This window comes from Periophthalmus magnuspinnatus, chromosome 8 (assembly GCF_009829125.3).
Source record: "Periophthalmus magnuspinnatus isolate fPerMag1 chromosome 8, fPerMag1.2.pri, whole genome shotgun sequence".
Classification (NCBI taxonomy): Eukaryota; Metazoa; Chordata; class Actinopteri; order Gobiiformes; family Gobiidae; genus Periophthalmus; species Periophthalmus magnuspinnatus.
This window is the reverse complement of record NC_047133.1, coordinates 7130679-7152290: the sequence shown is the minus strand read 5'-3', so window position 1 is coordinate 7152290 and position 21612 is coordinate 7130679. Positions and strand designations below refer to the sequence as shown.

The 21612-nt window shown below is 44.9% G+C and overlaps 1 protein-coding gene across 1 annotated transcript; it reads left to right on the top strand.

The window, feature by feature from the left end:
- The first annotated feature begins 1878 nt into the window (after window positions 1-1878).
- On the top strand, window positions 1879-17330 carry gfap (glial fibrillary acidic protein). The gene is made up of 11 exons (XM_033970676.2): window positions 1879-2056; window positions 3606-3690; window positions 3897-4168; window positions 8740-8800; window positions 8876-8971; window positions 10233-10394; window positions 10613-10738; window positions 12047-12267; window positions 13529-13572; window positions 13670-13752; window positions 14888-17330. The coding sequence occupies exons 1-11, from the start codon at window positions 1920-1922 to the stop codon at window positions 14927-14929; spliced, it is 1329 nt and encodes a 442-aa protein (XP_033826567.1). The 5' UTR covers window positions 1879-1919; the 3' UTR covers window positions 14930-17330.
- Window positions 17331-21612: the final 4282 nt, after the last annotated feature.

The window sequence follows — 21612 nt, the reverse complement described above, 5'->3', positions numbered from 1 at the left end:
AACGGACTACAGAAAAATACATCAACGGGGTTTTTTCTTAACAACAGCCTTTTCCAAAACGTGTAAAGTTACAAAGACATTTGTTTGAGCCAAAGTCCAAAACTTGTGCTGGCCCAGTACTGTGTGGGCCTTTTTATAAGGAGTTTGCATGTTCTCCTTATTTCTATTTTTTCCCCATCAACCTCAAAGATGCAAATAATCCTCCAGCTAGGTGCTCCTGACCAGGGTTCTGGCTCAGACCTTTTCCATAGGTTTAATGCTATACTGTGGAACATTCCTGAGAAAGTAATGAAACAGGCACCTTACAACATACTACTGTAACTATACTTTTACTAGTACTACTCAGGTGAACCATGACCTCAGGACCCCGGCCTTCAGCACATTTACAAATACAACATCAGTACAGAGTCCAAAGCACCCGCACACACCGACTCCGCCCCCGCACACACCGACTCCGCACACACCTGCAGAGCTGCACACATGATTAGAACTATAAACTGTATACATAAATGGACATAGCTAACTCGCTAGCCATTGCGTTCCAAACAGGAAGTGAGTATGGGCACGCTTCCAGCTCCATCAACTCTGGCTTCTATTCACCTTCTATTTCTATTGTGGCCCCTCTCTCTCTAACTGCAGCAGTGAGCCCCGTCATAACGGTCCTAAAATGTTCATATTTATCCACTCTACATCATACAGACTTTTTTATTTTGCTATTGTGTCCGTAAATCAAGAACATTAATAATAGACAAATCCAGCGCCTTCTCTCCCCAAGTTTGCTCTTGCTAGCGTTAGCAACAGATTTGATTGACAGCGTTGCTAAGCGCCCTCCACCAGCCACACCAGCTGTGCTGTGCGTTACCTTTTACAGCATTGCTCCTGATTGGCTCTTTGGTTGCTATGATACTCACAGTCAGAATTCCAAATATGGAACTCGGCTCCATATTTGTCCTTATAACCGCTGAACACTATGGGTGACCATCCCATTATTATTATTCTAAATTAAAAAATCTAAACAAAAGCATCTTCTCTTTATTTTTTGTTGTTGAACTGCGCCAAAAGTGAAGCGCAGATCAGGCTTGCGCCAATACACTTTATACAAGCCAAACAGTGAGGCGCCACCTAGTGGCCACTGCAGTCATTACAGAGGAGCATCACAGGCCTGAGAGGAGGCGTGGGACTAACACAATCTGATTGGTCAGTTCCAACACCAGGGCCCTCTGCATGTCGTTTGCACGACTAGCGAATGAGCGAGCAGTTCTGAATGTGTAATCCCCAAACAACACCAAATCTGATTGGACACTGAAGTTTTCTGAACGCAGGACAGTACTTCTTATTTATGAAATATTTGAGAAAAATAAAGTCTTGTCAAAGTCTGTGCAATTTAACAATATTTATAATATGAAAAGTTCCACTACTACCACTACTACTACTTTCTACTACTGTACAGCTATTACTACCACTGTTACCACTACTGCTGTCAGTGCCAGTGTTACTGTGGTACAAGTAAAAAGTACTCAGTGTTGTTGCTTTAAACTGCCCTGTGCTGGTATGTCTTTGTGTCCTGTTTCTCTTTTGTCCCATTCACTCTCTGCTCCTGTCTGCTCCTGTCCCCCCTCTGCACCCGTCACTGTCCTCCCTTTATAAGCCCCTGTCCTCCCCCCCTGCACCCTCGGGCCCCTCCTGCACCCTTGGGCCCCTCCTCCCTCTTGTCCCCCTGTACCCTCGGGCCCCCCCAGCACCCTTGGGACCCTCCTCCCTCTTGTCCCCCTGCAGCCTCGGGCCCCCCCTGCACCCTTGGGCCCCTCCTCCCTCCTGCCTCCCTCTACACCCTCGGGCCCCTCCTCCCTCCTGTCCCCCCTTTATAAGCCCCTGTCCACTGTGTGCTGGTTCTATTCCCTCCTCAGCACAGCGCAGACATGGAGACCCAGAGAGTGCAGTCCTCGTACCGTAAACGTTTTGGGACCCAGAACCCGACCGCCCTGCGCCTGTCGTCTGCCCGCTTATCCTGGCACGGGACGCCACGGAGCCTGACCCACTCCAGCCCCATCTCCAGGTCTGTGCCACGTTTACTACAGAAATCGGATTTCTGGAGTTATCAGATTAATCAAATGTAGCCGGCTCTCAAAGTCACTCAAAATATGATTATTATTACAGAGTTTTTGAGTTACAAGGTTACTGCTACAACTACAACTACTACTACTACTACTAACTGCTACTACAACTACAACAACTATTACTACTACCACTACTGCTACTACTAATACTAATAGTACTACTATTACTACTGCTGCTACTACTAAAAGTACCTCTACTACTACTGCTACTACTACCACTACTACTACTACTACTACTACTACTACTACTACTACTACTACTACTGCCCAACTGCCAATATAACTGATTAATACTGTTCCTTTCTGTCTCTGTCTCCCATTGAGTTACAACATTACTACTACTACCACTACTACAACTGCTACTGCTGCTACTGCTGTTCAACTATTGTAGTACTACTACTTCTACCAGTTTAACTACAAATACTGGCACTGCCCATCTGCTGATATAACTCAAGTATAAGTAAAAGGTGTGGAGCTCAACAGTGATGCTCATGTTCAAGAAGTAAATGTTCCATCAATTTTCCTATGCAGTTTTTTAAAAATAAAAATAAAAAGAGTTCAAAGGCAGCTACGAGCTAACAAATATCTATAACACGGCTGTTTTAAGTTGAAAAACACATTCAAACCACAAGATTCAGTAAAATGTTTTAATAACATAGCAGTTTATAAAGTTTCAGACACAGATTTTAAATAAAAGTACAGGTCTTGTGGTCATTAGTTCCACAGAGCTGATCAGACCTGAGCTTTCAAACTTTTAATATAACTTTTTTCGGAAAGTCTATGGAAAAAATGAACTAGAAATTAACTTCTGGAAACAAGGGTGTGCGGATCTCTGTTGAGCTCCATTGTGTCATTAATGCTGCCCCTGTCTCCTCTTGTCTGCTCCTTTCTGCCCCTGTCTGCTCCTGTCTGCTCCTGTCTGCTCCTGTCTGCTCCTTTCTGCCCCCGTCTGCTCCTGTATACTCCTGTCTGCTCCTGTCTGCTCCTGTCTGCTCCTGTCTGCCCCTGTCTCCTCTTGTCTGCTCCTTTCTGCCCCTGTCTGCTCCTGTGTACTCCTGTCTGCTCTTGTCTGCTCTTGTCTGCTCCTGTCTGCTCATGTCTGCTCCTTTCTGCCCCTGTCTGCTCCTTTCTGCTCTTGTCTGCTCTTGTCTGCTCATGTCTGCTCCTGTCTGCTCCTGTCTGCTCCCGTCTGCTCCTGTCTGCTCCTGTCTGCTCCTGTCTGCTCCTGTCTACCTGTGTCATCTCTAGAGCGATGTGATGTGCAGTAGTTGCCTTAGTGGGATGTACGCTGATTGTTTGTGATAGTGCTCTGAAGGGAGAGTGACTTAACACAGAGAGCACTGGGAGGGGGGACTCAGAGTGGCAAAAACAAAAGAGAAACTTCTAAAACATGTTAATACGTTGTTGTTGTTTTTTTCGTGAATATAGCATGAAGGTAACATGGTGATCTAGAAGTGTAATACCGCCTCTTTAAACGTTCTTCTCCAGATCTTCAGTGGGCTCGCTCCTCCTCGGCAGCCCTGTGGACCGCCTGGACTTCTCCGCAGACTCTGCCCTGAAGGCCCAGTTTAAAGTGAGTATGACAGATTCTGATAATTCAATCATTTTCCCTTAATGTGGTGGAATGAACCTGTTGTAAATATAGGTAATAATTTTAAACCAAACTTGAAGCTAAATATTGCCACTGGGGAAAAAAATGTTAAAATCTTTTGTAAAATCTTAAATCCAATGATGTGTTTTGGTGAAATGAGTAGTCCATCCTGTCATGTGCCCTTTTAGGAGACCAGGACCAATGAGAAGGTGGAGATGATGGGCCTGAACGATCGCTTCGCCAGCTACATCGAGAAGGTGCGGCTCCTGGAGCAGCAGAACAAGGTGCTGGTGGCCGAGGTGAACCAGCTGAAGGTGAAGGAGCCCAGCCGAGTGGGCGAGATGTACCAGGATGAACTGAGGGAGCTGAGGAGACAAGTGGACCACCTGACCTCCGCCAAGGCCCGAGCTGAGGTGGAGCGGGACAACAGTGCCGCCGACCTGGACAAACTCAAACACAGGTAAGAAAGAGTGTTACTACTACTACTATTACTGCTACATATACCATTACTACTACAACTACTGACCTAACCTCAATAAACTGAAGCACAGGTAAGAGAGAGTATTGCTGCTACTACTATTGCTACTACCAAACAACTACTAACGTTATGACTACTACAGTGCTGCCAACCTGGACAAACTCAAACACTTCTGCTGCCACAGACTGGGACAAAAAAAGTAGTAAAACAGGTTCTGGTCTCTAGTCTTTAGTCTGGTCTCTGGTCTCTGGTCTCTAGTCTGGTCTTTGGTCTGGTGTCTGGTCTGGTCTCTGGTCTTTGGTCTCTGGTCTCTGGTCTTTGGTCTCTGGTGTCTGGACTTTGATCTCTGGTCTCTGGTTTCTGGTCTGGTCTTCGGTTTCTGGTTTCTGGTCTGGTCTCTGGTCTTTGGTCCCTGGTCTTTGGTCCCTGGTCTCTGGTCTGGTCTCTGGTCTCTGGTCTGGTCTCTGGTCTGGTCTCCGGTCTGGTCTTTGGTTTCTGGTTTCTGGTCTCTGGTCTCTGCTGTCTGGTCTCTGGTCTCTGGTCTCTGGTCTGGTCTTTGGTCTCTGGTTTCTGGTCTGGTCTCTGGTCTCTGGTCTCTGGTCTGGTCTTTTGTCTCTGGTCTCTGGTCTGATCTTTGGTTTCTGGTCTCTGGTCTGATCTTTGGTCTCTGGTCTCTGGTCTGGTCTCTGGTCTCTGGTCTCTGGTCTCTGGTCTGGTCTTTGGTCTCTGGTCTCTGGTCTCTGGTCTCTGGTCTCTGGTCTGGTCTTTGGTCTCTGGTCTCTGGTCTCTGGTCTCTGGTCTCTGGTCTTTGGTCTGGTCTCTGGTCTCTGGTCTCTAGTCTGGTCTTTGGTCTGGTGTCTGGTCTGGTCTCTGGTCTTTGGTCTCTGGTCTCTGGTCTTTGGTCTCTGGTGTCTGGACTTTGATCTCTGGTCTCTGGTTTCTGGTCTGGTCTTCGGTTTCTGGTTTCTGGTCTGGTCTCTGGTCTTTGGTCCCTGGTCTTTGGTCCCTGGTCTCTGGTCTGGTCTCTGGTCTCTGGTCTGGTCTCTGGTCTGGTCTCCGGTCTGGTCTTTGGTTTCTGGTTTCTGGTCTCTGGTCTCTGCTGTCTGGTCTCTGGTCTCTGGTCTCTGGTCTGGTCTTTGGTCTCTGGTTTCTGGTCTGGTCTCTGGTCTCTGGTCTCTGGTCTGGTCTTTTGTCTCTGGTCTCTGGTCTGATCTTTGGTTTCTGGTCTCTGGTCTGATCTTTGGTCTCTGGTCTCTGGTCTGGTCTCTGGTCTCTGGTCTCTGGTCTCTGGTCTGGTCTTTGGTCTCTGGTCTCTGGTCTCTGGTCTCTGGTCTCTGGTCTGGTCTTTGGTCTCTGGTCTCTGGTCTCTGGTCTCTGGTCTTTGGTCTGGTCTCTGGTCTCTGGTCTCTGGTCTCTGGTCTGGTCTGGTCTTTGGTCTCTGGTCTCTGGTCTCTGGTCTCTGGTCTTTGGTCTGGTCTTTGGTCTCTGGTCTCTGGTCTCTGGTCTCTGGTCTCTGGTCTCTGGTCTCTCGTCTCTCGTCTCTCGTCTCTGGTCTGGTCTCCGGTCTGGTCTTTGGTTTCTGGTCTCTGGTCTGGTCTTTGGTCTCTGGTCTCTGGTCTCTGGTCTGGTCTCTGGTCTCTGGTCTCTGGTCTCTGGTCTCTGGTCTGGTCTTTGGTCTCGGGTCTCTGGTCTCTCGTCTCTGGTCTGGTCTCTGGTCTCTGGTCTCTGGTCTCTGGTCTCTGGTCTCTGGTCTCTGGTCTGGTCTCTGGTCTCTGGTCTCTGGTCTCTGGTCTTTGGTCTCTGGTCTCTGGTCTCTGGTCTCTGGTCTCTGGTCTCTGGTCTGGTCTCTGGTCTCTGGTCTCTGGTCTCTGGTCTCTGGTCTCTGGTCTCTGGTCTGGTCTCCGGTCTGGTCTTTGGTTTCTGGTCTCTGGTCTCTGGTCTGGTCTTTGGTCTCTGGTCTCTGGTCTCTGGTCTGGTCTCTGGTCTCTGGTCTCTGGTCTCTGGTCTCTGGTCTGGTCTCTGGTCTCTGGTCTCTGGTCTCTGGTCTCTGGTCTGGTCTCTGGTCTCTGGTCTCTGGTCTCTGGTCTCTGGTCTGGTCTCTGGTCTCTGGTCTCTGGTCTCTGGTCTGGTCTCTGGTCTCTGGTCTCTGGTCTCTGGTCTGGTCTCTGGTCTCTGGTCTCTGGTCTGGTCTTTGGTCTCTGGTCTCTGGTCTCTGGTCTCTGGTCTCTGGTCTCTGGTCTGGTCTCTGGTCTCTGGTCTGGTCTCTGGTCTCTGGTCTCTAGTCTCTGGTCTGGTCTCTGGTCTCTGGTCTCTGGTCTCTGGTCTCTGGTCTCTGGTCTCTGGTCTCTAGTCTCTGGTTCCTCAGTAAACACAAAAGCCTGTGAGCTGCAGATGTTTGCTGAATGAAACAACGACGTCAGATTTTTAATGAGTCTGTGAACGAGACGTGACCCGAGTCTGAATGAAGCGGTGCATTCAGGGACAGCTGACTGGACTGTCGGGCGTCAGGGGAAGAAAAAAATGTGCTGCTACTACTACTACTACAACAACAAGTACTACTACTACTAATACTGCTGTTAATGCTACTACTATTACTTCTTCTTCTTCTACTACTACTACTACTACTACTACTACAACTACTACTGCTACTATTACTACTAATACTGCTGTTACTGCTGCTACTACTACTGTTGCTATTACACTACTACTACTATTACTGCTGGTGCTTTTACTACTACTATTACTACTTCTACTACTGCTACTACTACCACTAATATTGCAGTTACTACTATTACTACTATTGTTGGTGTTGCTACTTCTAATACTAAACCTACTACTATTACTACTTCTCCTACTACTACTACTTCTAATACTAAACCTACTACTATTACTACTTCTCCTACTACTACTACTACTTCTACTTTCTTTCTTTCTTTTTCAAACTCCTGCTGGGTTAAGTGCATTACTAGTCCATGTTTTTGAGCAGCTCTTGAACGCACCATCAGAGGCGTGGGAGACGTCCAGCTGCTGCTCTTGGGACAAACCCACTGAAAACTACAAAGTGACTACAACCCCGCAGGGCAAAGGTCATAGCTTTTGTCGCTAACTCTCCCAGTAGCTGCAGATGCTCCATAGAAGAAGAAGAGCATATGGACCAGACCTGTACACATAATATTAGGCGTTAGTTTAGATGATAAAGCTCCTATATACTCTTGTGAGCTTTAAGCCATGGTACAATGTCGTTACCTAATTAAAAACATACCTGGAGTCATGTTCTAGTCCACCTTGTGATGTCATGTAGTGGTAGTTTTTAAGTAAACAGCTACGTTTTACCTTTAGTTCAGTGGAGATTGGCAATTCCGGGGCTAATCCAAATGATTCTAGTGAAGGTGTGTGGAGTTTGAAAACACAGTGGAGCACTTCCTGTATTACCACATGACATCACAAGGTGGAACAGAGTGTTTTCTATTTGAGAGAGAGAGAACTTAGCCTAAACATGCAGGGTTTGTGCGTTAAACATGTATGAATGAAACAAAACACAACTCCAGGTCTGTTTGTGATGAGGAAACAACATTATAACAGATCAGAAAACAGCATAATATGTGCCCTTTAAAGTTTTGTCTGTGACTCATGAAGCTTTCAGGAGGAGGGAGGCGAGAGTGGGGACGGGTGGGAGGGGAGGGGATGGAGGAGGGGAGAGAGGAGGGGGGAGGTGCTCTGGGGCTTTTGTGTCTCTGTGGGAACGGCCCCCTGCTCTGTCTGAGAAGCACTCAGGCAGAAGAACTTTCAGCTGAGCAACGCAGAGGAGCAACAGGCTGTCCAGCTGTGAGGGAGCGAGGGAAGAGACGGAAGAGAGAAGAGAGGGAGGGACGGGGAGAGACAGGGTGTCAAACTGTGAGGGAGAGACAGAGAGAGGAGAAGGAGTAGAAAAGGCGAAAAAGAGGAGAGACAGGGAGAGAGGAGGGAGACAGAGGCGAGCAGAGCGCTGCAGGAGGGAATCCATTAGCTGGGGCTGTGCACAGTTTGAGTCCTGTAAATGTAAAAGCATCAATATCCAGAGCCATGTTGATAAGTGCTTTTAGATTTGGCACACATATGGATGGGCATCTGACGTAATGCACAAAGTTTTATGTAGGGAAATGACGAGATGGAAGAACAAGTCCCAGCATCCATAACCTTATTCTATATTCCACATGGTTCATCTCACAAACAGTTTACACCTAAAACACAGTAGCCTGGCTGAACCGGACTCTCATCTGCTCCAGTCTGTACAGAGCAGCAGAGTCTGGTCACCTGCTTCACGAGAACCTGCTGCTGCTGCTGCTTCATAGTTTGTTTACATTTGAATTATCGTTTTCTCAGTCAGTCCTGTGCAGTGATGTGGGTTCTCTCCAGGGCTGCTGTTTGTCACCGCTGCTCTTCTTTACTTGAACAGAGCTCAGGCCTCTAGGGGGCGCTGTGTGACTGTCTGGGGAATTTTAACAGGGTTTGAAATGCACAGTTTCTTTTTAAAGTTGACCTAAAGTCTTTGTGACGTGTTTGTGTGTTTTCAGGCTGCAGGACGAGATGGTTCTGAGGCAAGAGGCCGAGAACAGTTTGAGCGCCTTTAGACAGGTACAATAACTACTACTACTTCTACTACTACTACTACTACTATTACTACTACTGTAATTCCTTTTCATTCTGCAGGATGTGGACGAGGCAGCTCTGAGCCGAGTGCAGTTGGAGCGGAGGATCGAAGCTCTTCAGGACGAGATCAACTTCCTCAAGAAAGTCCACGATGAGGTCAGTCTGAGTTTAGCTCTGCAGGCTGCCATTTTAGGTTTGAATACTTTGAATAAATACTGTGTCTCAGATAGCTTCACCACATGAAAAATTCAAATGGCTAAACTTAGTGCTACACAGTGAAGTCTTGTGTCTAGTCACTAATAGAAATGATCAGATTCAGCATTTGCGACAAAGTATGATGTAATCAATATGGAAAACTGGGTCTTGTCTTCTTCTGAGATTATGACATCATCACAATCTACATCAACGTGAACGCATATATACAGTATGTGTCCATTATTATTCTACACAGTAAAAGAAGAAGTTAAAGTTCCTGCACCCTCTGCTGCAACAGTGGGCGAGGTTCAGTCATTTTTATAAGGCCAAAAACAGCAGCTAATACAGTCATTGCTTTCATTCCCCCAAATTTAGTCAAAAACAACACTTACACAGACAAACTACATCTAAAATGTTATCTAATTATTTTACTTTTTCAACATGATATTTTCGGTCAAATATGAGCCAAATGTTTGTGAAATTATAAACCTAAACAAACAGATCAGTGCAGAAAAACGTTAAGGGAAACTACTACTAAACTTAAACGGGCCTATATTACATAAAACAGACTTCTGTCAGCTCTAAGTCATGTTTTAATGTTGTTACCTCATCACAAACAGACCTGGAGTTGTGTTTTGTTTCATTCACACGTGTTTGAGTAACACTTTATTATTAGTCTGTGTACATCTCCAAAGCTCAAAATTCTCTGTTCCACATTGTGATGTCACAGAGTGGTAGCTCCTTTTACACTAAGTTCAAGTGATATTGGCGACTTCAAGGCTGAAATCATCCAAATGATTCTAGTGAAGGTATATGGGGTTTAAAAACACTGTGGAGCACTTCCTGTATTACCACATGACATCACAAGGAACAAAGTATTTTCTGTTTGAGAGAAGATCTCAGACTAAATCTGCAGAGTTTCTGTATTAAACATGTGTGAATGAAACAAAACACAACTCCAGGTCTGTTTGTGATGAGGAAACAACATAAGAACAGAAAAGAAAGAAAATAGAGTATTGTGGGCTCTTTAAATAAATGCAGAACTAAGGCTACACCTGACCCATAATAACACTGTTCACTGTTTCTAGCTAATGGACTAGCATGATCAACACAAATATGGGAAATTACTCAAACTGGGGAATGACACTCCTCTCTCCTCCCGTCTGTCTCTCTGTCTGTATGTGTATATCTGTGTGTTTATGTTGTGTTCTCATTACCCCAGGAGCTCCGTGAGCTTCAGGAGCAGATTCTGGCTCAGCAGGTCCACGTGGATCTGGACCTGTCCAAACCCGACCTGACCGCGGCTCTGAGGGACATCAGGGTCCAGTACGAGACCATGGCCTCCTCCAACATGCAGGAGACAGAGGACTGGTACAGGTCTAAGGTGTGAACATTACTGTAAAAGCACACAGGAAACAGAGGACTAGTACAAGTATAAAGTACAGATTATACATAGTACAATCACACATACGCACTAAAAACACAACAAAAAAAAACAACAAAAAACTGGAACTAAACCTGAACTAGACTAGAACTAAACCAGGACTAGAACAGGACCTTATGACAAAATAATACTGATACTCGTCTCTGATTGGTCCACAGTTCGCCGACCTGACCGATGCAGCCAATAGGAACGCAGAGGCTCTACGTCAGGCCAAACAGGAAGCCAACGAGTACAGACGACAAGTGCAGGTGGTGACCTGTGACCTGGAAGCACTCCGAGGGACTGTGAGTAACCATAGCAACACAACAAACATGTACTGCAAGCATACAAACATAGTGCTTAATATGATGCAAATATATTGATATAAGTAAACACAAATACTGCAATGTACTACTACTACTACTATTACTCCTACTACATTGTGAACAGATTTGAGACATGTTTCAGAATGGAGCATTACTGATGTAGAAAAGCCGATAGTACTGTGAATAACTGTGCAGAGTCTATCAGCATGAGCCGGAGAGTCTTTAGAGTCTGTAGCTCTGACCTCTGACCCTTGACCTTTGGTTTAATGAAGCTCCTCCATCACTGCTCTGTGTCTCATGAATTCTGTGAAATGGACCTCCTCCAAACTTAAGACATAAATGTGAGAGGAGACGGAGGGGTCCAGTTTGGTGCTAGCATCACTCAACCCTGTGGAGACTCAGTGAAGACAGGGGTAGAGACAGAGGCTGAGACAAGGGTAGAGACAGGGGTAGAGACAAGGGTAGAGACAGAGGCTGAGACAGAGGTAGAAACAGGGACAAGTCAGGGGCAGAGACAGAGACAGAGACAGGGGCAGAGACAGAGGCAGAGGCAGAGACAGGGGCAGAGACAGGGGTAGAGACAGAGGCAGACACAGGGGCAGAGACAGGGACAAAGACAGGGGCAGAGACAGAGGCAGAGACAGAGGCAGAGACAGGGGCAGAGACAGAGACAAAGGCAGAGACAGAGGCAGAGACAGAGGCAGAGACAGAGGCAGAGACAGGGGCAGAGCCGGAGGCAGAGACAGAGGCAGAGACAGAAACAGGAGTAAAAACAGGGGCAGGGACACGGACAGAGACAGGGACAGAGGTAGAGACATGGACAGAGGCAGGGGCAGAGACAGAGGCAGAGTTGCAGAGTGCCCTCTGGTGGTGAGGTGCATGATGTTCAGGGGCTCACACATAGAGCTGCTGCTTCACATAATGGACACTGAGGTCTCCATTCTTTCACTCCTCTCTTTCCTTTCTTCCTTCTCTCTCTCTTCCAGTCCTTTTTTTCTTGTGGGCCCTGGAGAGCATGGCATACTTTAATTACCTTCCAAGACACCCAAAGCCCTTTACAGAGCATTATTAATTCACTCCACACTCAGTGGTGGTGAGATACCATTGTAGCCACATCTGCCCTGGGACAGACTGACAGTAGACCCCAACAACACTCACACACACACCACATTCATACTTGGCAAGGTGGGTGAAGTGTCTTGCTAAAGGACACAACAGCAGTTTCTAGCACTGGTATCCCACTCACCTGTAGGGCTGTTGATTAAATCCTCTCCTCGCTCTCTTCAGAACGAGTCTTTGGAGCGTCAGTTGCGAGAGCAGGAGGAGCGGGCGGCGCTGGAGAGCTCGGCGTACCAGGAGAGGGTGGCTCATCTGGAGGAGGAGATCCAGAGTCTGAAGGAGGAGATGGCCCGACACCTCCAGGACTACCAGGACCTCCTCAACGTCAAACTGGCCCTGGACATTGAGATCGCCACCTACAGGAAGCTGCTGGAAGGAGAGGAGAGCAGGTGAGGAAGAGGGCACAAGTACAAATACTTCCACTATCAATACTATATTATCAGTGGGGTTCTGCATGCATGTCTCTGGAGGAATGTTCAGTAGTTCCCATGGTGACATAATGCACAGATTAGCAAACATATCCAAATACTTTTTAAGATCTAAATTTTAAAAACATAAGACCAAATATAAAATGGATATAAAAAGCACATGTTCAGGAGCGTGTGATTGATCTGAGCGTTCATGATCCTGTTTAGGAGTTTTATCTTCAACAAAAAGGTGAGAGTGACGAACTGACAAACTGTTGGCTAATGCTAGCTAGCTTGTGGCTGCAATGTTATTTGAGAGGGACTTGTTTAACAGCACAAATCAGCTCATCTGTTGTAGTTGCAGCTAAATCAATTCTTTTTGGTCAGATGGTGTTAAATTAAAGCCAAGATTAAAGTCGCCTCAGACAGAGCAGTGCCTATAGTTAGCATCACACCCCTGGGGAATGTTGATTAAATCAGCGGCAAAGTGTCAATACAATCAATATTAAATCAGTCTCCAGCCTCTTAAAATGATTCCAATCCCATCTGAGCCTGTGTGTCCAGAGCCTTCACCTGCAGATAGAGACACATTCAGGTGTGTCTCATTCTCAGTTTATGGACAGGCCTCATGTGAAAGAACCTTCAGAATTCACTCACTGAGCTGCAGAGGCTGCACTAGCACTGAGTCATGATTGTCTGCAGGTGCTGAGGTTTAGGTAGTGACCATTCAGATCAGAGAGAGGCATTTTAGATTTAAACCAACTGGATTTCAGCTTTGAAACTGGCAACCCAAATGAGAGATGTGAGGCTCATTCTGCTTTCTCATTGGATAATCATCTTGAACCAAAAGAAAAACTTAAAACATACATAAATGAGACGTCATGTCCAGTGTTTTTGTAATTAACAATAAATCAGGATTATAATTGCCATCAGTAAAAGTTATATTTGATTTGAACAAGTTTACCTCATGTCTGGTGACATAATGAGGTCATGTTTATGGAATATCAAATTCTTCCATACAGTTCCTTTAAAGCTACAGTATGTAACTTTCTGAAGAAGGCACGTCACCTGCATGATTCCATGGAAATAGAAAGCTAAATCCATACTTCGGAGCTTCTGTTTTTTAGTGCAATAAACACAACCCAAACTGAAAAAAATCAACAAAAACATGCTTTTAGTTTAGTATATTTTTGACTAAATTGTTACATACTGGGGCTTTAAATAATTCTGTATATATTTCCAGGATCACTATTCCGGTTCAGAGTTTTTCCAACCTACAGTTCAGAGGTCAGTGATGCGTTTGTTTTGCATTTCCAAACTGGTGCATTAATCATAATAACACATTAATATTATAGCTCAGACTTACCTCTCTGTTCATCTGCAGACACTGGGCTGGACACCAAGACCCCAGAGGCTCACGTGAAGAGGAGCATCCTGGTGCGCACCGTGGAAACCCGCGATGGAGAGGTCAGAGGTTATTATGAAAGACTGTCCAAACGATAATGCTCAAATGTATCATACTTATCCAACCACAACACCTGGGAGGGCATCTGACACACCACAACAGCTACAGATTAACTACAGACATTTGATCTGCCCCCACCTCGATCTGACATAGAGGAGGATGGGAGGGCATCTGACACACAGGGATCAAGGAGGACAGTAGGGCAGTTTCCAAACTTTTGATCTACAAATGTTGAACCTTCTCATTATTTGTTTGGGATCGGCTCCACAAACTTGTCATATTAATCTTAAAATGCAGTGGTTCACTTCCTGTTTTACCTCATGAGTGTTTTCTGTTTGAGAGAAAAATATGCAGGGTTTGTCTGTTAAATGTGTGTGAATGAAACAAAACACAACTCCAGGTCTGTTTATGATGAGGAAACAATGTTATAACAGATCAGAAAATAGTGTAATACGGGCCCTTTAAACAACAAATTCCACCTGAGGATTCGTGTCTCAGCTCAGGTTAAACTGGAAGGATTTCAGTCATTTCGCACCTCTTTGCTGTGGTCTCCAGAGGGCGCTGTCTCACCTGGTTCCCCTGTGTCTTCTCTGGTTTAAATCAGACTTGTTCTGCAAACTGTTCTTTTTGGAGCTTTTAACCATGTTCTAGTCGTTTCTTCTCATTGAGCCTGTTTGAGCAATCTTTAATCGCTTATTTTCAAGACGCCATTTTGCCGATCTACGCCCGTGTACACGCCCACTGTGACGTACGCGCTTCCTTCTCCGGTTTTATTTTCTTAATCGGTGATACTCATACGATTTGACAGCGTGGTTTAGTCATTTTGGTGCAAATGAAAAACAAATTGTCTGCTCGCTGGTGTGATGTGCAGCTGTCCATAGGGGGCGCTGACAGCATGCGGCGCTTTGTTGTGATGACGTTTATGGCGACGTCAGCTCCCATTGGGCACCACAGTTTTCTAACATGGACGTCAGCGGATTTGTTTCTTTTATTAAGTTGTTTTAGATGAATATTGTGATTTAAAATGTACAAATTATAACATGATGATCCACTGGTGTCAGAGATTATAAATATAGAGCGACACAAGCAGAAAAGGGCTGATTTAAAATAACGTGTTTGTTTTCTGTTTTGTTTCAGATTATCAAAGACACCATGACTGAGCACAAGGACCTGCCCTGATCACCTCCACATTGGACAACACCTGTGTCGGCTAAAACTTCACAATATTAATCTAGTTTTTCGAGATTTGTGACGAGTGTAGAGATTAGGGCTGTCAAAAGTATCGAAAATCAGATACTAATTGATACTAAAACTATTATCAAAACTAGATACTCGTTTGAGCAAGTATCGATACTAAACAACCTGGACACTGAGGGATTACACAGATATAAGGCCAAATGGGATTATAAAAGAAAATACTACCGTTTAATGTTGAAAATCACATTCTATTGTCTAAAGAAAGAGTGTTTTTATTGTCATCGTGGTATCAGAATCGGTATCGGGTATCGAGTCTATTCCTTAGCATCGAAATCGGGTTTGAAATTTTAGTATCGTGACAACACTAGTGGATAAATATATTTAGTAGATCTCTAAATACACTGTAGTTTCTCCACGTGCTCTACATGTAACTTTTCTGGTCTGCCACCTGCTTGTCTCCATGGAGATATTGCTGTTATACCAGGAATATTCCACGTTATGGTATTAAACATATCATGCATGTATTCAAATCAATGTATTGTTCAAACAGACCTTGTAAAATGCATTGTTACAGTGCGTGGACTCTCCTTTCCACAGATCTGACCTTTTACCTGGTCATGTGTAACGCAAACTCAAGTTTATCTAAGTGTAATGTCAAACAGTGGAACATTTCAGAATCCACCACCAGAAAAGTTACACAGTGCACCAGAGTTTAGTTTAGTTGTTTTTGAAATTAAAATATATTCAAAGGATATTTTTTTTTGAGAGATCAGATTCATATTTAAAATTTAAATCAGGTCTGTTCTGCAAATTGTTCTGTTCAGATCTCCATGTTCTAGTCATTTCTTCTCATTGAGCCTCTGAAGTTGTATTTGGAGTGATTCATGTTTGACTTTAATCTTCAATCTCTTATTTTCAAGACACCATTTTGCCGATCTACCCTCGTGTTTCACCTCCACGCCCACTGTGACGTACACACTTCCTTCTCCAGTTTTATAATCGGTGATACTCGTAGGATTCGGTAGCGTCACGTAGTCATTCTGGTACAAATGGAAAAAAAAAGGTCTGTTCGCTCGTGTGATGTGCAGCTGTCAATAGGGGGCGCTTTGTATATTATAACATAATGAACCACAGGTGTCAGAGATTAGAACTACAGAGCGACGCAAGCACAACAGATTGATTTAAGTCGTTTAAACTCACATTTTAAACTTAAAACCTTAGACGTGTTTTCGAAACATATTCTACCATCTGATTTTTTAATTAATTTTAGAAAACTTTACACTGCTTTTTTGTTTTTTATATACAATTTTGTGCTTTATAATGAAATCCAACAGTGCCTAAACTAAAAAGCTTTCATTTTGGTGAGTTAAAATAGAAGGATCTCACATTTATTTTACACTGGTTTGGAGCAGGCCTAGTCACACTATGAAGGCTTAAACACATCACTGTTTAACATGAGCCTGAAGCAAACAGAGGTCTGTTTGAAACAAGATTCAAGATGTTTTGTTTTTTTTGTTTTTTTATTTTAGGAATTTTTAACCACAATTTTAATACTTTTTTTTAGAACTTTTAGAATTTAGATGTGGATGTGTCTGTCGTCGCAGGTTGGTGGTTTGACTAAGACTGAAAGTGAAAATTGAAAAACTGAAAACAGACATAAAAAGAGGGAAAGTGAATGTTTCAGTGGATTTAAGAAGATTTTATGAGAATTTTAGATTTTTTATATAATTTTGCTCAAAGAGGAGGTATTCTGCAAAAAATTCTCTCTTTTTTTTAAGCTTTTTTCCATGTTCTAACGCTGCTCTCTCATTAAAACCATGGCTGAAGAGGTTTTAAATGTCATCCATGCATGTTTGAGAAATATAGCGATCTCTCCTGGACCCTACTCAAACCCTCTTTACGATTAGCTGTAAGATTCTGTACAAGGCTCCGCCCACAAGCCGACATCACCCATGCTCCCACACGACAATTCTCCATAAATATACAAAAACATGATACAAAACTGTACACAGCAACTTGACAAACCTGATGTGATGTGCAGTAGTTTCTTTAGCGGGATGCAGCTGAATGTGTTGTGATAGCGCTCTGAGGGGGGAGTGACTTAGCGCAGAGAGCATGAAAGTGAAATTTATAAAACATGTTAATAATACCTTGTTTTAGGTGAATGTAGCATTTTCAAAACAACAAAAGGAAACATGGTGATCTAAATATGTTATGTGTTACAGTTAATACCCCGTAGAAGTAAAATACCTCCTCTTTAAGTGTCTCTAGTAGACTTGTGGTGTCGCTGCTGTTCTGTGTAACCTGCTGCTCAGATACTTGTTTTTTTTCCAAGAGTAGAACCCGCACAGGACTTTAATAAATGGTTCTTGTGTTAAAAGTGATGTGTTGTGTTTTGGAGGGTTTTTTTTCTTCCTTATTCATGTTTTTCCATAACCTTGGTTTGGCAAATCTGTATTTTAAAACGCATTTCACGGTAAAAAAAAAAAAAAAAAAGACTTCAAAACATCAAACTGAGTGTTACTAAGACTTTAAAGTGGCTGTACGTGATTTTTACCGTCTTTGAAACGAGGAGAACAGAACTGGTTCATTTTAAACGTTTTGCAGTGGTCCAAAGTTATTCCTCACTTACCTTATGCATTCAGAACATTCTAATGATTCACCATGATGAGTTTATAAGCGCTTCAATCAATTAGCATGCTAACACACACTTCCTGATGGTAAGAATGCTTTGTAATCAGATGCAGACAGTACACAGTGGACTTGTTTTGACCTTAAGAGCTATTTATGCAATATGTCTGCACTGGGGCGAGACACAATCTGTTCAAATGCACAGAGAGAGAGAGAAGGAGGGAGAGAGAGAGGGAGGAGGGAGGAGGGGAAAGAAGAGAGCGAAAGAAGAGAGAGAGAGCGAAGGGGAGAGAGAGAGGGACTGAGACAGGAGAGAGAGAGATGGGGAGAGGTTTAGATGTGAAAGAGGAAGGGGGAGGGACTAAGAGAGGAACTGAGAGAGGAGAGAGAGAGAAATAGAGAGATGAGTAGGGGTTTAGGTGTGAAAGAGGAGATCAAGAGATGGAGGGAGAGAGGGGGAAGAACAGATCTCTGTCTAGGTGTGAAAGGAAGAGAGGTGGTAGGTATAAAAGAGGAGAGAGGGGGGATCGGGGTTTAAATGTGAAAGAGGGAGCGATGAGGGAGAGAAAGAGGGAAGGAAGAGAGAGGGGGGGAGTTTAGGTGTGAAAGATAGAGAAGAAAGAGAGAGAGGGGGGAGAGGGAGAGAGAGGCGAGAGAGATGAGGAGGGAAGGAAAGAGGGCAGAGAGAAAAGAGGGGAAGTTAGGTGTGAAAGAAAGAGAGGTGGTAGGTATGAAAGAGGAGAGAGAGAGAAATTGGGGAAAGAGTGCTAGGGGTTTAAATGTGAATGAGGAGAGAGAGAGAGAGAGAGAGAGAGATGAGGGAGAAAGAGGGGAGAAGGGAGAGAGAGGGGGGAGTTTAGGTGTGAAAGATAGAGAGGAAAGAGAGGGAGAAAGTTGTGGGGTAGATGTGAAAGAGGAGAGAGATGGATGAAGTGAGAGGGGGAGAGAAATAGAGACTGAATGGAAGAGGTAAAGAGAGAGAGAAGAAGGGGACAGTGAGAGAGGAGAAGGTTAGGTGTGAAAGGAGAGAAAGAGAGAGAGAGGAGGGATAGGTGTGAAAGGGGAGAAAGAGGTGTGAGGAGAGAGAGGGGTAGGAGAGGGAAAATGAGGCCGATGGAGTGAGAGAGGGCGAAAGACACAGAAAGGAAATGGAGGCAGTGACAGAGAGAGAGAGGGTGGGGTTCAGGTGTGAAAGAGGAGAACGAGAGATGGAGAAAGTGAGAAATGGAGGTGTGAAGAGGCTCACAGCTCCTCTCACCCGCTCCTCGTTTAAGACCACACACGGCGCCAAACGTGCGTTGCTCAGAGACACTTCAGCAGCCTGAAGAGGAGCGGGAATCTAACTCTCCCCCCGTCACACACAGGACAGCCTTAGATTAGACAAGTGTGTGATCCACGTTTATCTGTTTACACCTCAGAGTGATGGGAATAGAACCCTCAACCTCTGTACACAAAGAGCACAACGGCCAGGAAACTAAGGGAAAGTCTGTCAGGTTTATACATGAAATTAAAGCCACATTGTGTAACTTTTTTAGACATTCTGCTTGTTCATTGCACTGAAAACTATAGAAAAAAACGTGTGTCTAGTGTAAGTGGGCTTGCATTTCCACAAACATGGCTCTTGTTTGGCTTCTTTCTGCTTGTTTCCAAGGAAATGCTGTTCCTTTGACAGTAATATTCCACAGTATGGCATTAAAACATAGCTGTCTCATGTTCCGTAGTATAGTTTTGACTTTACTTTATGACTGAATAAGAACAAAATTTGAATCTTTTGTTTGTTTTTTCACCCTGGTTTGTCTCCACCTCCTGCTGCACCTGTCGCCCGCCAAAGAGCCGCGATGCAACTTTCTGAGAATATTACGAAAAAATAAAAACCCTTTCGTTTATTTACACTGACAGACACGACACCGAACTCTGGCTCAGTTTTGGTTTCACGTGGATAAACCCTGTGACTACAAAGATAGTAACCATAAACCAGGTCAAAGGTCAACACTTCTCATTTCAGGATCTTCATTTGCAACAGGTCCAGAGATGGATGAAGTACTCCACTTTGTTGCTTAAGTAAAAGTACAGATACAGAGGTCAAAAGTTACTCAAGTAAAAGTATCACATAAAAAATAGATAAATGTATTAAAGTACCTGTTTAAAAATGTACTTTAAGAGTAAAAAGTAAAACTATTTCACACAAGTGTTCATTTGTTAAAGTGTAAATGTAGTGATATTGATTCAAAATTATACATATTTTGTTCAACTGTAACAATACGACTCAGTTTCTTCAGTTTTCTTATGAATTTTGTGCGTTTATTTTTGTTTGTTCAACGCTGAAGCTTGAACTTGAAAACTTTAGTCAGGATGTCACCCCGAATATGTTAAAAATAACCCCTCAAATCATATGAAAAGTACTTTGATTTTTCAGTCCAGTTCAAAAATGTAGTGGAGTAGAAAGTACAGATACTGCTCTTAAATGTAGTGAAGTAAAAGTAAAAAGTATCCACTGTGAAATGTACTTAAGTAAAGTACAGATATACCTTACACTACTGCTCAGGTCTATGGTCTATGCTTCTCAAAAAGTCTCCACGTTTCGCTTCTTTTTAATATTACTCTGATCTCGTTCCAACATAAAGCCCTTTTATCTTATCTGTCCCTTTTTGCCCCCCTGTGTCTCTGGCCCTCTTTGGCCCCTGTGTCTCTGTATCTCTTTGGCCCCTGTGTCTGTGTCCCTCTTTGGCCCCTGTGTCTCTGTCCCTCTTTGGCCCCTGTGTCTCTGTCTCTCTTTGGCCCCTGTGTCTCTGTCCCTCTTTGGCCCCTGTGTCTCTGTCCCTCTTTGGCTTGTGTCTCTGTCCCTCTTTGGCCCCTGTGTCTCTGTCCCTCTGTGGCCCCTGTGTCTCTGTCCCTCTTTGGCCCCTGTGTCTCTGTCCCTCTTTGGCCCCTGTGTCTCTGTCCCTCTTTGGCCCCCGTGTCTCTGTCCCTCTTTGGCCCCTGTGTCTCTATCCCTCTGTGGCCCCTGTGTCTCTGGCCCTCTTTGGCCCCTGTGTCTCTGTCCCTCTTTGGCCCCTGTGTCTCTGTCCCTCTTTGCCCCCTGTGTCTCTGTCCCTCTTTGGCCCCTGTGTCTCTGTCCCTCTTTGGCCCCTGTGTCTCTGTCCCTCTTTGGCCCCTGTGTCTCTGTCCCTCTTTGGCCCCTGTGTCTCTGTCTCTCTTTGGCCCCTGTGTCTCTGTCCCTCTTTGGCCCCTCTGTCTCTGTCCCTCTTTGGCCCGGGTGCACACAGACCCGCACACCCACAGACCGGCCTGTGACGGTCCCACCCCCGCTGTCCCACGCACATATTTCCCCGCTGCGCTCCGGGTTATCGCGGACAGTATAGAGCGATACAGGCCGCCGCGGAGTGTCAGATCTGCGGCTATTTTTGGGTCAAGGCGCCGGTGATGTGGAGCGCTCCCGGAGGTCTGCGCTCCGTCACTGTCACTGTCAGAGCACCGGCCCAACCCGCGCGTCCGGCCCAGGACTTTCACAGTAAAACATCAGAGGCCCTCCCATCATCCTGTGTATCAGATGCCCTCCCATCATCCTGTGTGTCACATGCCCTCCCATCCTCCTATATCTTTGTGTCAGATGCCCTTTCACCCTCATGTATCACTGTATGTCAGATGCCCTCCCACCTTTTATATATCCTTGTGTGTCAGATGCCCTCCCATGCTCATGTGTCAGATGCCCTTCCACTCCCCTGTATCCCCCTGTGTCAGATGTTCTCCCATCCTCCTATATCCCTGTGTGTCAGATGCCCTCCCATCATCCCCTGTCAGATGCCCTCCCATCCTCCTACATCTTTGTGTCAGATGCCCTCCCATCCTCCTATATCCCTGTATGTCAGATGCCCTCCCATCCTCCTGTATCTCTGTGTGTCAGATGCCCTTCCACCCTCATGTATCTCTGTGTGTCAGATGCCCTTCCTCTGTGCTCTTATACCCTTGTGTCTCATTCAAAGGATATAATGATGTGTTTGAAATTGCTAATCGCTACTATTGCAATGGCCCTA